General features: G+C 58.9%; 2 protein-coding genes across 2 annotated transcripts; one reads left to right on the top strand and one right to left on the bottom strand.

Moving 5' to 3' along the window:
- The first annotated feature begins 331 nt into the window (after positions 1–331).
- On the top strand, positions 332–3180 carry LOC117653437 (N-acetylgalactosamine kinase). Its single transcript, XM_034399092.1, has 10 exons — positions 332–693; positions 1024–1154; positions 1233–1400; positions 1513–1711; positions 1805–1913; positions 2001–2158; positions 2262–2405; positions 2480–2594; positions 2690–2879; positions 2955–3180. The coding sequence occupies exons 1-10, from the start codon at positions 691–693 to the stop codon at positions 3112–3114; spliced, it is 1377 nt and encodes a 458-aa protein (XP_034254983.1). The 5' UTR covers positions 332–690; the 3' UTR covers positions 3115–3180.
- Positions 3181–3530: 350 nt separating this feature from the next.
- On the bottom strand, positions 3531–12089 carry LOC117653438 (failed axon connections). The gene is made up of 6 exons (XM_034399093.1): positions 11579–12089; positions 6491–6693; positions 6101–6374; positions 5862–5992; positions 4776–4953; positions 3531–4679 (listed from the first exon to the last, which is right to left on the bottom strand). The coding sequence occupies exons 1-6, from the start codon at positions 11915–11917 to the stop codon at positions 4602–4604; spliced, it is 1203 nt and encodes a 400-aa protein (XP_034254984.1). The 5' UTR covers positions 11918–12089; the 3' UTR covers positions 3531–4601.
- Positions 12090–15168: the final 3079 nt, after the last annotated feature.

Below are 15168 nucleotides of genomic sequence, written 5' to 3'. Positions count from 1 at the left end.
AGCGCCCGGACGGGTGGGCACCCCGCCGAACTTTGGAGCGCTGCAGAGACAGTGGGTTGCATACCTCCCAGGCGGTCCCGGCCGGGCTCGCTGCGTTGCTAACTGACGCACGACGTCGTCGAAATGAACTTCTATCCCGTGGTCATGGTCAGAAGACGATTGCAGGCTCGCATGTCATCGTATGTACGTTCATCAAAGACTTACTCAACTCAAACATGCAGCTGGAGCTGACAGGCAGCCATGCGCGCGCCATCTCGCGGACGTTGCCCGCGACAGGAGCAGAGCCAGCACCGCCAGCACGTTGGCAGGTTCGACAAGGATCCGCTAGATGGCGTGTCGCGCTTCGAAAACACGGAGCAGCCGGCAGGGCTACCATCTTCATGTCACGGACATGGAGTGATTACTCGAGCGATCCTGCGTGATTTCTGATCCTGTTGTGATTTGGGTCCCTCCCTCCCCGCCCCCGTTTCGCCCGGTCAGCGAGTACACCTGTTTGAGGCGCAGGGTCGACGCGGCTGTTTCGGACGGGCAACGGGCAACGCTGCCACGGCCAGCGCCTGCCGGCTGACAGCAGCCGACAGAGAGTGGAGTGGAGGCGGATCCTTCTCCAAAGTGATCCTTGTGACGTGGCTCCCCCTGCTGTTTTACCCAAGATTTATTTCGAAAAATAATATAAAACCCTCCTTCACAATGGTATGCGGCTCCTGTCATTCATTTCTAAAGAACTGTCAAGTTTTGTTTACACCAATATCAGCTGTCACTTTAGTGGTTGAATACCTGAAATGAATTTGCTCGAAGAGAAATGCAAGGAAATTTAATAAGTTAACTCTTATTTTTGGTTAAACGTTTATCTTACTTTAATGAAATACTTGGTCACGCAACAACTTGGTAACTGGCAAGAAAAAAAATACTTGTCCTCACTGCAACGACTATTTGACAGCTACTGTCAAACTTTGACATCACATATCTGTTATTCCCTCCCACTACATTGGATGTTAAACTATTTCTATTTGTGACTTCCAGGGTTCCTTAAATATCCCAACAGTGCATTCTATTGAATCTTTTAAAAATGAGCCTCTTCTCAATAGTGTGCTTGAGAAATTTAAGAATACCTATGGATCTACTCCGAATTTTGTCGTTCGTGTTCCTGGCAGGTAAAAATGTTTTAGTAAATTGAAATATGTCCTTTCTGTCCCCTAATTTTTTTCATATATTTAATTTAATTTTTACAGGGTGAACCTTATTGGAGAACACATTGACTATTGTGGATACTCAGTTCTTCCAATGGCCCTCGATCAGCATATATTAATTGCTGTAAGTCCCACTGGTGACACTTCACTAAATCTAGTTAATGTGAATTCTAAGTATTCTACCTTCAATGGAAACATCAAAAACTTGAAGTAAGTTATAGATTTTTATGATGCAATGGTATTTAATGCAACTTCAATATTTAATTATGACTCATTTCATTTTTTCATTTCGTTTCATTGAACCATAGCCCTTATATTTCAGTGTGGACGATCCATCTCTTGGTGTATTGTGGCATAATTATGTTCTGTGTGGCATAAGAGGAGTTGCTGAAACTTATGGAACAAAAGGTATCGTAGGAATGAATCTGTGTGTAGCTGGCAATGTTCTCCCAAACTCTGGTCTGTCAAGTTCCAGCGCTTTGGTCTGTGCTGCAGCCCTTGCCACTTCACATGCTAACCAGGTATTAAATTTATTAGATAAGTCAATCAGTTACTATCTTTAATGACACGGAATTCTAATTTTACATGGTGTTTCTTTACCATGTTTGTCTCAGATTTCGCTTTCGAAAGAGGAACTGGCTTCTCTTTGTGCAAAAAGTGAGAGATACATTGGCACTGAAGGCGGTGGCATGGACCAAGCTATTGCATTTCTTGCTAAGCCAGGTGTGTCTCATTTTCTCCCAAGAATTTGCTTTTCATCATTTTAAAACAAAATTTCATTCTTTTCTTTTTTTCTTTTTTTAAAATCAGGATGTGCTAAACACATATCATTCAAGCCATTGCGGTCAGCAGATGTCAAAATTCCAGCAGGCTTAGCAATTCTAGTTGCTCATTCATTTGCTGAGTTGAACAAGGCTGCGGGGGATCAATTCAACCATCGTGTGGCAGAGTGCCGCCTTGCTTCAGTTGTATGTCGTAGTTTTGTTAATTATTTTTTTAGCAAAAAATTTATTGTGGATATTATTATTGCACATTCTATAAAATAACTCCTAGTTTCCTTGAAACCTGTAGATACTTGCTCAGAAGAGCGGACTGACAACTTGGAAAAATCTGTTGGTATTAGCAGACGTGCAAAAAGAACTGAATGTGAGTCTGTCAGATATGGTCCTGCGTACTTCAGAACTCCTTCCCAAAGATACATACTCTAAAGAAGAGGTAAGATTTGGACTTGTTTAGGAAATAATAAGTAGCTGCTCTCTTTTAATTGATTTGATTTCTTCTTTTGCAAGATTTGTGAAATTCTTCAGATAAGCAGTGATGAAGTGGACCAATGTTTCTTACCAGAAAATACAAGGAACACGAAATTATTCAAACTGCGCCAGCGTGCAACTCATGTATTTGAGGGTATATTGAAAATTAGAGGACATCACACCTCTACCCTGGTGTCATTTCCAAATTTCTGCTGCTTCAATTTTAATTTTCATGTTTTTTCCTTGCAGAGGCTTTGAGAGTTTCTAAGTTCCAGGAACTCTGTACTATAGGCAGCAGTCAAAAGGAGTTAGGAGAACTAATGAATCAGAGTCATGATTCACTGAGAGACTTGTATGAATGCAGCCATCCTAAACTGGACGCATTGGTTGAGGCAGCCCGTAAAAATGGAGCCCTTGGAGCTAGACTAACAGGGGCAGGGTAAGTTTTCTCATCCTAACTAACAACACTGTGTTGTCTAGACAAATTGAAAAAAATTGGAAAATTTACTTGCAGGTGGGGTGGATGTATGGTGGCGCTCACTACAGCAGAACATGCTGACATCCTGATTGCGTCATTGAAAGAAACTTTCTACACTTCGCTGCCAGCAAGTGAAAAACTGACTGGATATGTGTTCCATTCACAGCCAGGAAATGGCGCTTTCATTTTGGAATGAAACTTATGAATGTTAAGCAAGTATGTGCCAATTAATTTAAAGAATAAAATGTATGTTTCATATAGCTTTCAGTTAATCTCGTTCTGTATAAAAAATTCACTACTCCAGGTTGGAAAAATTACTAAAACAGTTTTTTTTTTTAGCTTTTATCTTTATTTGGCAATGGTGTACTTACAGCTTACAAGAAGCATTACTTAAATCAAGCTGATATTACGATTTTGTATGGAGAGGAGGGGTGGGAGAAAGACACATCATGGCTGATCTCTCCCACCCCTCCTTTACATGGCGCCAAAACAAATTGAAATTGAATAATGAATGCTATGACAACTAATCCAGTCATTCTGTACCAAAGCAACAAGAAACAGCCTGCTCGGCCCAAAATAATGTTGAAAAGTGGCCTAGGTGCTAAACACCTCTCACGCATATAGTTATTTATTTATATATTTATATATATATATTTATAATCTTCATCCGCTCACATACTGACAAAGCCATACGTTTCACTTGCTTTGACATTCGATATACTCAATAAAACATTAGAAGTATACAACTATGTCTACAATGACAAACAAGCGGATATTAATAAAAGGGGGATGGGGTCTGGGGAAGGAAAACTTGGGAGGGACATGGGAGGGATGGGGATGAGAAGCAGCAACGATTGGGGAAGGAACAAGTCAAATTTCACTAATACAGTATATTATAATATACAAACATCTTTGTCACAGCTGAAGTGGAGCTCCCAGCTGTGTCAAAAAGGGTCACAATTGCAGTCATGTGGAAAAATTACATTAGCACAAACATTCATATAGCACGTGACAGCATCTGATGCACAATATGTCACTGAAGTGCCTCTTTGGTCACGAGTCATGCATGCAGTACGTGGCTGCACTACACATGAATAAGAGATGCAATATGGAAATGTGAAAGAATGTGAGATGACTTTTTTCTTTAGGTACATAGGTTGTTTACTTTTAACATGTTTGGCTGCAGTGATGTTTGCTTTTAAGTATTCACAGCTGGTCCCAAAACAACTAGTGACCCATGTACAATATGTTACACACGCGCCCCAGCAGACATGACATCCAACAGGGAGAGCAGTCTACAACAACACAGCAGCGTGCATCCCCAAAGCAGCCAAACGGGACAATGCTCCACAATCTGAGCAACATCCGCAATCATTGAGCAGTCCAGCCGCCAACATTCAGCGCCGCAAAATCTTTCACTTCCTTCCTGGACCTACTCAAGTCAATTTTTAAAAAATATCATAAAAGAAAAACATTACAAACTGTCAGTCCATAAAATATTAGGCGACTCCTACACATAGTGCAGAAATGTCAGCCTTAAGTTGATTCTCTTTTAGAAATAGCGTAGAAAAACAAAAGAGGTATAAAACATTCACTAATGAAACAATTCACAATTTTAAAAAACAAGGAAGGAAATGAATGTATAAAAAGTTGGTTGTGCTTTATGGCTCAATAACCACCAATTCACTTGGCTGCTTCCTTTTCTTCTTTAGATTTATTTTCATCAATTACTTTTTCTGCTTCTTTGTCATCCTTTTCCAACTGAAATGAGAAGAGGGAAGGGTTAATTTAAATCTTTTAACAGTGCAAATTGATAAAAGAAGGTACAATGAACATGTCAAGAAGTTGTCAGTTTACCTTTTCAATTTCTTTTTCCTTTTCAATCTCCTTGTCCTTCTCGTTTTCCTTATCACCCTCCTTCTCGCCCTTCTCCTCCTTGCCTTCCTTCTTCTCTTCCTTCTCTTCTGGGGGAGGCTTGGGTAGATGTGAATTCATGTCTAAGTTGGTGCACATGTCTTCCCAATCAGGGAAACACCTGGAACAGACAAAAGACACATTTAGAACGCACGTACTCGATACACTTTCGGGCCCGGCGGCCTCCAAACTGGTTCTTCCCTCGCCACTTGGCAACAGGGCCGAACTCTCCGGACCGGGGCAGGGACCATTCCCACGGCACGCATTTTATTACAACCACGTCACATTTTAACATTTCGAGCCGCAGCGCAAGGCGCCCGCCGCATCTCCCGCCCCCTCCCTTCCCCTCCCCGCCAGACAGCTTCGGAACTTAATTCGTCCCGACATAACGACGAGGTGGCTGCTCTCCAAATTGTACTACTACAACGCCATGCGGGGTGAGTGAGTGAGATTCCGATCGAAGCGACTCCAGCGCGCGCGGCGGACGCGTCGTCAACCACCACAAAACCGGCGTCGCCCCCTCCCCCTCCCTTCCCCTCGGCTCTCTGGGACGTCGCCGCGGCCAACCGAACCGAGCCGAGCCGAAGCGGAGCCGAGTGCAGGGGTACTCGGCATGTCGCGGCGCGGCGTCGGGGCAGGGCAGGGCAGGGGAGGGAGGGGTCGCGCCGGGTCGGGCGTCGGCAGCGTCGGCCGGCCGCTGCGTCGCGAGGGCCGCGGCAGCGTGCGGCAGCGCGGCGAGACAGGCCAATGACTGGACTGGAACCAGGTCGGGGAAGGGGGAGACGAATTGAATAATCCGAATTAAAAATGTGTCCTGCGACGACAAATGCTGCCAGCCCTGCCGGCCCTGCCAGCGCGGAGCCAAGTCGAGAATTGTGAGGACAATAGGGGACGGGCCGCGAGATGGTAAGGGAGAGGGCACCAGAGGGCCGGGGGACCAGAGCGTCCCGGACAATGCCGCATTCCGATCCGACCGGCTATCGTAAAATTTGAAGAAAATAAATCAAAGGGGTCGGGCGACGCGCTCACCTTTCCTTCATCCTGTTGACAAGACCCACTAGGTTTGCACAGTTTTCTTGCATGAAATCGCGGAGGGGGTAGTTGACTTCCTTGTCGATGAAGTACACCTGGGCCAGGTTGGCGAACGCCACCACGTCCAGCTGCAAAACCAGAAACAGAATCCCATTAGCGGCGTCCAGGGGCCCGACTTAGACGGTATCCAATAAAACGATCCCGTACGCCGTTCGCCCAGATTGGGATCTACCTACCGAGGTGGGCTCATCGCCAAAGAAGAACGGCTTATCGCCGAGCTGTTCCGAGAGAACCTTGAGATCTCTCCTGCCAAACTCGCTGATCTCCTCCGCCTTGTGCACGCCCATACCCTGCGCCTTGACCTTCTTGGCGCCCTTGCGGCCGTATGTGAACTTGAAGAAGAAGTTGAGGATGCCGTTGGGGATCTTGGAGCCGAGTTGGTGTTGTAGGCTCACGTGGTAGCCCTTGATGACGTCGTCGGTGAACTTGGTTCGCCACCACATCACAACCCTGCAATCAGAGAGAGGAGGTTCTCATGCTGCCACCGAGCGTGCTCGCCCACAGCCGGGCGCGTATATTCGAATCCCCGCCACGCAGGACCGGCTTTCGCGTCCAGCTCCACTCACCAGAGGAGGTGGTTCTCGATCATTGACGTGAGGGCGTATGCGACGTTCTTCTGTTCGTTGTCGAGGTCCTTGTCCAGATCCTTCTCAAAGCGCTCCGCCAGCTCCTTGATGATGATGGACGAGTCTGCGATCTCCTCTCCATTCAGCTCAATGAAGGGCAACTGACCCTTCTTGGACCGGAACTTCAACTTGTGGTCCACGTTCTGAAACAAGGAAGCGACACGTCAGTGCACGCTGCAGCAGAAGAGGCGCGGGAACAGGGACAAAGGACAAGGGCGGTGGCGCCTGGCGGCCAGCCTGCCTCCGCGGCCGCACCCCGCCCACCCCCTGCGCGGGGTGCCGTCAGGGCCCACCCGGCCCACCGCGCCGCCCCGCGCGGCCCAGGGCCCTGCGAGGGCCCCACTAGGGGGTCAGTGGCCGCACTGCAGCGCCCCGCCAGCCCCGCACCCCGTCCGCCCCGCCCTGGACCAACAGTAGCCGAGTCGCTCTCATTCTCCTTCATTACGAGTGGGCCCGGGGCTGCCAGCATGGCCTGCCCGCCTGCCCACTGCCCGCCGCCGTTTCGCACGCGGCCCAGGCCCCGCGGCCCCGCTTCGCCCCGCCGCAGCGGATGGGTGGCGACGCCCCAATGCGCACACGAACACGGGCGTGAAAAAAAAAAAGAGCGAGCGCGGGGAAGTCGGACAAAAATGGCCAACTGCAACCGGTTTGTGCGAGAGTTGACCCCGTGGCGCCGCACGCGGATCGCCCAGAAATCCGCCGCTTCCACCGATCCAGACCGGAAATTCAATCGTGCCCGATTCGCCTCCGGGTAACGGTGGACGCCTCGCCTCGGAGGCGACAGCGCCGGCGAGGTGAGAGGTCGCCCCTTTTTTCCCCCGGCCCATCACGGCGACGGCACCGCGACAGCGCCACCCGGAAAGCACTTTTTCTTCCCTCCTCGATCCAGTCCAACGCGCAGCCCGGCGCGGCGCTGTGCGGCGCCGAGCGGCCGCAGCCCATTCCCTAAAAAGGTTAGGGGGGAAGGGCGGCGCGAGGGGCGGAGGGCCCCGCAGCCACCAACACGTCGCCGGCGTGGCCGCCAGGACCACACCCGCACGCCGAACGCCACCCTCGCCAGCACCTGCAATCTTTCCAGAGGACCGAACGGCGACACCAGAGAGACGCCGCCGAACGGGGTCAGGCGGCAATCCCGCCGAGTAGGCCGGGGCGACGCGGCAGTGCGACACGCCCCCGTCGCCAGCGAGAGGGGCGCTGCGCTGTCTTTGTTCCGCCCCCAGAGCACCGCGCAAAGCGCAGCGTGGCCGGCGTGGCCCGGTGCAGCCCACATCGGACTGACCACATGCACGCCAGCGGCCACCCACCGCCACTCCCCCTTCCAGCCGATATTATCTGGCAAATTGCATCATGTGGACACCTGCCCCGGGGCGGCCAGGGCGGCGCGAGGTGGGATAGGCAAGCTTCCGACTGACGCCGGCCCGGCCGGGTGCGGCGTGGCTGCGGCGTGGCTGCGGCGCGGGGGGTTGCTATGGCGATGGGAGTTTGCCTCGCATGCCGCCTGCGTATTGATCGCCGGCCGGGGGGTGGGGCGGGGCGGCGGGGGTGGAGCGGGGGCGCTACCCCCGCCAGAGGCCGACGGCCCCGACCAGCCACCCCACGCCGCACCCGGCTCCGCGCGCCACGCTACTCGCCAAAATTCGGCAAACAAGGTACCCTACCCCAGGTCGAGTGGCCGGCTGGCCGGCTGGCCGGCAACGCCCCGATTGCAGCAAATCGCCGCCCCGAGCGGCCAGGCCTTTGGCGAGGCTTCCGCGACCAATGACCCCGGCCGATGACGAGGCGGCCCTCGCCGTCGGCTACTGGTCGTCCTTTCTTTTCCAGTTTGCGGCTTTCCCGTCCGTCCGGCCGCCAGCGCGCAGCGGCCCCGCGGCCCAGCCCACTTGAGCGGCTCGACGCCCCATCGGCCGCCATCGGCTGCCATCGGCCGGCGACAGGCCGACAGTAAACGCCCCTTTAACGCGCCCCTCCGCCCCGCGCCGCGCCGCCCCGCGCCTCGGCCGAACAATGTTTATCCACGCCTCGACCTGCATTCCCGCTTCCGCGTCGTAAACGCCAAACGCAGCGCCGAGCGGCGCGCGGCGCGGGGGCAGCCAGGCGAGCCGGGCGCCGTTCAAACAGCCCGGCCGGCCGGCCGGCGCGCTGCTCCGCGGTGCACAGCGCTCCAGCCTCCGCCTCCGCCGCGGACGGGCCGATTGATTACCAGCCCCCGAACAACAAATTTGTCCCGGAGTCCCCGCCGACCCTTCGGCGTGCGGGGCGCTGCGGGGCGCGCATCCGCCGGGACACGGCGAGGGCCGGGACGGCCGGGACACGCGGCGCCATGAATAAGGGAACAGCCGCCTCATTCCAGAGGACCGCGTCGTCGCTCTCCGTCGCACCCACGGGGCGCGCCGTAAGGGTGCGAGAGAGACAGACGCGAATCGGGCGGCAGCGGTGCGTCCGCCTGCCGGCCGGGGCCAGAAGACCCAGAGGGGCAGCAAGCACGACTCCCTCGACGCGCGCCGCCATCGCCACCAAGGACGCCGTCGGCCCGGACCATAAGCCCGGCGCGGACGCGGCCGGCACGCGACCCTCGTTACGAACTGACCAATCAATAAACAGCGCAGCGACAGGTGCCGCTGCGCCGCTCGGCACGCCGAGCCCCGTGGGCCCCACGACAGCCTCGCCGTGAGCACGCACAGCACGCCCCGCCAAAGCCCATAATGCCGCGGCCGGGCCGAGAGAGAGAGAGACACACACACTGTTCGGAGCCGGCCTGCTGGACACGCTGGAATGCGGACAACGGAAGCGCCGGCCGGCCGACCGGCTCAGTGGCCCACAGAGCAAGAAGCACAGCCAGCAATTAGAAGGGCGAGCCAGACTGGCTGGCCGGCCGGCCGACCGCGCGTTGTGCCCGTCCAGTTGGTGATAACGCGACGCGGCGACGGACGAGACGAGGGACTTGGCCGCCGACGTTCTGAGAAATCTGGCCAGCCTCAGCTGCGTGGCGGCGTGGCCGCGGCCGCCGCCGGGCCCAGACCGGGCCCACGCCCAGCAGACTCATTTCGAGAGTCGTTTTCGTCGCTCTGTCTCCCTCGCACTCATGGGGCGTCCAGTATAGGTGCGAGAGAGACAGAGCGACGAAAACGACTCTCGGAATCAGTCCACAGCGGACTCATCCTCGCGGCCGGGAAATGGACTCGGTACTCGGTTCCGAGGAGAACACGAACACGCCCCAGTTGAGTCAGCCCCGGTCGGGGCATCTCACGATGGCGTCCTTCGTCATGCCCCTGCCCCCCCCCCTTTTCCCCCATCGGGGCGCCGCCGTGCTCCAATGCAGTCGTAATACGGCGGCTCAACCCTTGACACCCAGCTGCGGCCAGCCCCGCCGCCGCGCCACGCCGCCGCGCCACGCCCTTGCCGGCCGAGCGCCCCAGAACAGCGCCCCGCTTATTTTCGCTCGGTGTTTGGAGAGGGTTATTTGTTTTGAGTGAGTCCACTGGCCGGCCTGGCTAGAGAGTCAGGGCTAGAGAGGCAGGGCCCAGGGCCGGCCGGCCGTAGGGCCGCTCCATTTAGAGAGCCCCGCCCGCCGCCGCCTGATCTGGCCGAAATAGACCCGCCCCCCTCCCCCTCCCCCTCACACGCCCCGCCCAGCCCCGCCGCCCCCGGCCACATGGCTATGCTCGTACAGTGGCTTTTCTTCTGGAGGGAGCGAGAGGGAGCGAGGGGCGCTGTAGCCCGCATGCCCCGCCCCGCCCCGCGCCGCCGCACCGCCGCGCCCGCATGCAAGACGCGGTCCTCGGCCAGCCTCGGCGGCCAGGACGGCGGCCGCGTGGTCGCGACCCCCATGAGCCACTTAGCGCATGAGGGCGGTCCACGTCCACCGCACTGCATTCAGGTGCCAGCATGACTGACCCTAGTTAAAGGGACGCCGCCGTGGTGGGGGGAGTCATGGCGGCGACCATGCACGCGTGACGGAGGGACGCCGGCCGGGTGACGTGTCGGCGGCCCGGCGTAGCCTGGCGCGGCGCGGTTGCGTGGTTGCTGGACATCGGGGGCCGGATCGGCCGCGACCGGCGTCTGGCCGCCACGCCTACCCGCCCTACCACAAAGAGGGCACCACGCAGGCCGCCACGCCGCGCCACCGAGGGGCCCAGGACCGGCGTGCACTTTGCCTCCAAGATACATGGTATCGGGGAGGGAGCTGCGCAACGCGGCATCAAACATGAAACATGGCGACACAGCCACGCCGTGCCACGCCGGCGTCGTCGCGCCAGTTCACTGGGACGCCCTGCCCGGCCTGCCGGGCCTGCCCTGCATCCCGAAGATATTCGGGGCCGCGCGGCCCGGGCCGGCATGCCTGCATCTCGGCCTACCCGTCCCGCCAGGGCCGCCAGCCCCGGCGTCCCGCCATGGCGGCCAGCCACGCCGCCAGCCAGCCGGGCCGGCCGCTGACCCAAGCACGTCCCGGGAAAAGAGAGAGGCCGTACTGTCATCCGCCACGGCCAGCCTCGGCGCGCGTCCCCGGCACGCCGAGAACCTAGAACGGCACACTAGAACAGATTCGCTAATTCCGTGTCCCCTGGAGAAGCCGCTCTCCCCGGCGCGGCGGCACCGAGCGCGGCGATGGCGATGCTGGCCGGAGCAGGCGGCGGTGGTTGCAGCAGCGTTGCCAGATTTGGCGCACCGAGAGCGGTGCAGGCGGCCAGCCACCGCACAGCCAGCTTCACGCTTTGTTTAGTCCAAGCCAACGAGCTGCTCGGCCCTGCATGTGCCGTTAGAGGCAGAGACTTAACCTAACATTAAGGCCGTCTGGCTGGGCTAGGCCGGGACGCGGCTACGCGACGCCGGCAAGCTCCGCGGCTTGGCAAAGCGGCCGGCCCGGCGTCGGGTACGCAGCGCTACGCAGTGCGCAGCAGCCTCGCTGGAGAGACGCTAGCGTCGCCTCGGGCCGGGAACACTGCGCGCGGGCCGGTCAAATGCCGCTCGCAACAACAGAAACAAACACACCGAATGGCGCGCGCTTATCACGCACACACACAAACTCACCTCGTATTTGATTCCAGCCAATCGGAGCCACGTTTCAACTTTGAGGCAGAAGGATGAGAGTGAAGGCAGGACCGGGGTACGTGAGAACTGGTAAAGGTAAACCACATCTTGTTCGAAGTTGGGCTTGTGCACGGTGGGCTTGGGGGGCGCCGGGGGAGCGGCCTCCTCCTCCTTCTTTTCCTCCTTGGCCTCCTCCTCCTTCTTGGCTTCCTCGGTGGCGGCGGGAGCCGCGGCCGGAGCCGCCTCCACCTCGGCCTTGTTATCCTGGGGAGCCTCGGCGGGTTTGGCGGGCTCCGCCGCCTTGGACTCGGCAGTCACGTTGTTCTCCTCGCTGGCCATGATGAGCTTCACTCGGGATATTCACTCAAACACGGCACTGTGCACTGCACTCGTAAGCCTCAAACGCACGGCACGGCACGGCCTCCGCACTCCAAAGCACGCACGCTACTGAACGCTCCGCCAGCAGGCGGCAAGTCAGGCAGGCAGCGCGGCGGCCAGGCGGGCAGCTCGCAGGCAGGCAGGCAAGCGGCGGCGGCGGCAGGCACCGGCACCGGTCTCGTCTCGTCGGCTTGGCTTCGGCAGGACGGCCGCTCGTCGGGAGCCGGAGGGTGGAGCGGCGAGACGGCGGTGGATGAGGTAGTAGCACCGGCGCGCGCGGGGAGCCCGGCAGCCCGGCGGGTCCGTGACGTAGGCACCGCGCTAGTCAGTTGCTCTCCCTGCGAGCCTCGCCCCCTCCCTCTCCTCGGCTCCGCTCCGCCGCCTAGGGTTGCCACAAGTTCTCCAGGATCCTGGAGCCCCAGCATCCGCCGGCCCAGCCGCGTGCGGGCATGGCTGGCACTCGCCGCATGGACACCCGGTGCTGACTGGAGGAGGACGATGACGGCACGATTTCAAATTCATACCCGCATTGATTTGAATGGCGCGCGACCGCCTGAGGATCGTAGACACACGCCCACACACCGCGGCGCCGCCCGCGCTCCCCTGGCCCGGGGACGGCGGGGACGCCCCAGGACGGCCGCGAGGTACCGCGAGGTGCCTGGGTGTCCCCATGTGCGGCCTGCCCAGCCTGCCCAGCCTGCCCAGGGCACTTGGTCGTGTTCGGCCCGGAACGCGCAAGAAATGGCTCCGACCATCCGAGACGAGGAAACAGTTAAGATACTTTCTCTCTCGCCCGTGCCCGTTAGACTTTGTGTTTTATACAGGGAAAATGATTGGACCGACAGCTGGGGTTCAAGCCGGCGCTTTCTATACCATTCCTACGGCATGCCTGCGTGGCGCTGCGAGGGGCACACCAAGCTGCCCGAAGGACTTGGTCCGAACGGAGCGGCCCCTTCCCGCTCCAGGACCTCCACTCCACCCGCGCGGCCAGCACGCCCCCCGCACTGTAGAAAGAGAAAGGGCCTGCCCGCGCCGCGCGGCCACCCTAGGCTGCGTCGCGCATTGACTCCAGCAGTGCACGCACCAGACACACCCTTCAGGCCTTCAGGCTTCCAGAGCGGCGAGCACGGCGAGCAGCCGAACGAGGCGGGCCGGGCGGCCAGGCTGCCGGCAGGCACGCGAGCCGAGCCCTGCCCGCCCTGCCCGCCGAGCCCGACGCACCCAGCCCAAACCCGAAGCGCGCGGCGCGGCGCAGCGCACCCGAAGCGATCCTGCCGGCAGGACCAGGGGAGGGGAAGGGGAGGGGGGCAAAGCCGCGCTGCAGCGGGGCGGGCCGGGCCGGGCCGGGCCGGCAAGACTTCTCCAAGTGTCTTGTCGCACATCCTCTCTTCGACCTCCGTCCCCGTCCCCGTCCTCGAGGCCGAGTTAGAGGCCTAGAGAGTAAAGAGTCACGTCGGCAAGGCTAGGCCGCTAGGCGTGGCGGTACTTTGCTTACTGCAGCGCAACACCCCTCCTCTCTCCTCTCTTCCTCCCCGCACCGCCTGTTGCCCGGCGTGGCCCACCAGTGCCCCAGTCAGTCCGGCAGTCCGCCCTCCGAACACGCTGGACTTGGCGTTTGGCCCGCATTGGCCGAGGGAAGCTCGAGACACGCGTCCTCCAGGACCTCGGGGTGGTGATTGAGGCGTCACTCCAGAACGCGCCCCGCCCATCCGGCTGATTTCGAATAGTGCTTTTGAGAGGGTGCGAGAGAGACAGAGCGGAGAGGCACTGTTCGGAATGGGACGGGCCATTCCTCTTGGAGATTAGGGCAGGAAGGCATACCGGGAGTGGCGCCACGCCGGCCGGCCACGGCTGCACGCGGTGTCACCGCCGTCCCCTGCACTTGTTGGCGTCGGGCAGCGTCGATTCCTGTCGGTGCACAGTGGGCCAGAAGACCGGTGGAGGCGGCCCAAACTCTAGACGCGTTTGGAGTTCCAGAGACCCTAAATGGGACTCGAACCGAACGTGTGACCCCACCAATGGATTCCTCGTTCAGAGAGCAATCCATCGGTGAGGTCACACGTTCGGTTTGAGTCTTGTCTAGCGACCCTGGAGCTCAAAACGCGTCTTGAGTTTGGGCCGCCTCCACCGGTTTTCTGGCCCACTGTGCGGTGTCGCCCCACTTGTCGCGAATTTATTCTGGAGCGGCCAAGGTTGCGGCCGGGCGGGGAGGGGAGGGTTCTGAGCGCAAAACCTGGTGGTGCCTGCGGTGCCCTGCGTGCTGTTTGTCTGGCGAACACGGCCAACACGTCCCGAGGGGCGCGGCGGGGTGCGGCGGGGAGGGGCGGGGCTCTTCTAATCCGCACAGGTAAAGAGACAGCAGGCCGGGCTGGGAAGGGCCCGCAGGGTGGCTGCGTGGCGGCGGCGTGGGGACACCGTCGGACACCACCGACACCACCAAAGCAGCAGACTGATTCCGAGAGTCGTTTTGGCCGCTCTGTCTCTCTCGCACTCGTGGGGCGTTCCCTGTGGGTGCGAGGGAGACAGAGCGACGACTCTCGGAATCAGTCTGCAGCACGGTGCCGTGCCGCCGAGGCGGCGTGCATCGGGGCCCGCCCCTAAGCGCGGAAAGCGCGGCGAGCCGCGTGTTTCGACACCTCGTTGGGTTCGGAGCGTCGATCACCGCGCCGCTGCTCACGGAGTCAACGGGGGTGCGGCGGTGCGGCGTCGGGGAGGGGTGGGGTGGGGGAGGACTCCCAAATGAGGTGGAGGGGCATTGTCTTGCGTGACACAACTGACGGGGATGGTGGGGAGGGGTGTGAACGTGAACCCGGCAACCCGGCCGGCCGGCCTGGCAGTTGGCGCGAGTGCCGGCGGGGCTGGCGGGGCTGGCGGGGCTGGCGGGGCTGGCGGGGCTGGCGGGGTACGTGGCTCAAAGGGTTGGTTGGAATCGGTGCGGGGTGGCGCCGCTCGGCTGCACCCCCGTCCCTGTCCGCGTCCACGCCGCCACGGCCGTCGAAGTGCGGTAGATCTCGCATAATCCTGTCATTTCGCATATTTTCCCCCTCTGGAGCGGCCCCAGCTTAGTGCATGTCGACACCGCCGCCGCGGATCTGCGCACCCTTCGGGGCCCCGGGCCGGGGTTGCCGGCGGGGTGGGTCTTCCGTCGGCGTAGAGCTAATCCAAGGATGGATAGCCAACCTGTTTGGTTCTGTGCTGCCCGCGCTGCTCGC

The sequence above is a fragment of the Thrips palmi genome, unplaced genomic scaffold (assembly GCF_012932325.1).
Source record: "Thrips palmi isolate BJ-2018 unplaced genomic scaffold, TpBJ-2018v1 HiC_scaffold_8, whole genome shotgun sequence".
NCBI lineage: Eukaryota > Metazoa > Arthropoda > Insecta > Thysanoptera > Thripidae > Thrips > Thrips palmi.
This window is presented reverse-complemented; position numbering and strand designations above follow the sequence as displayed.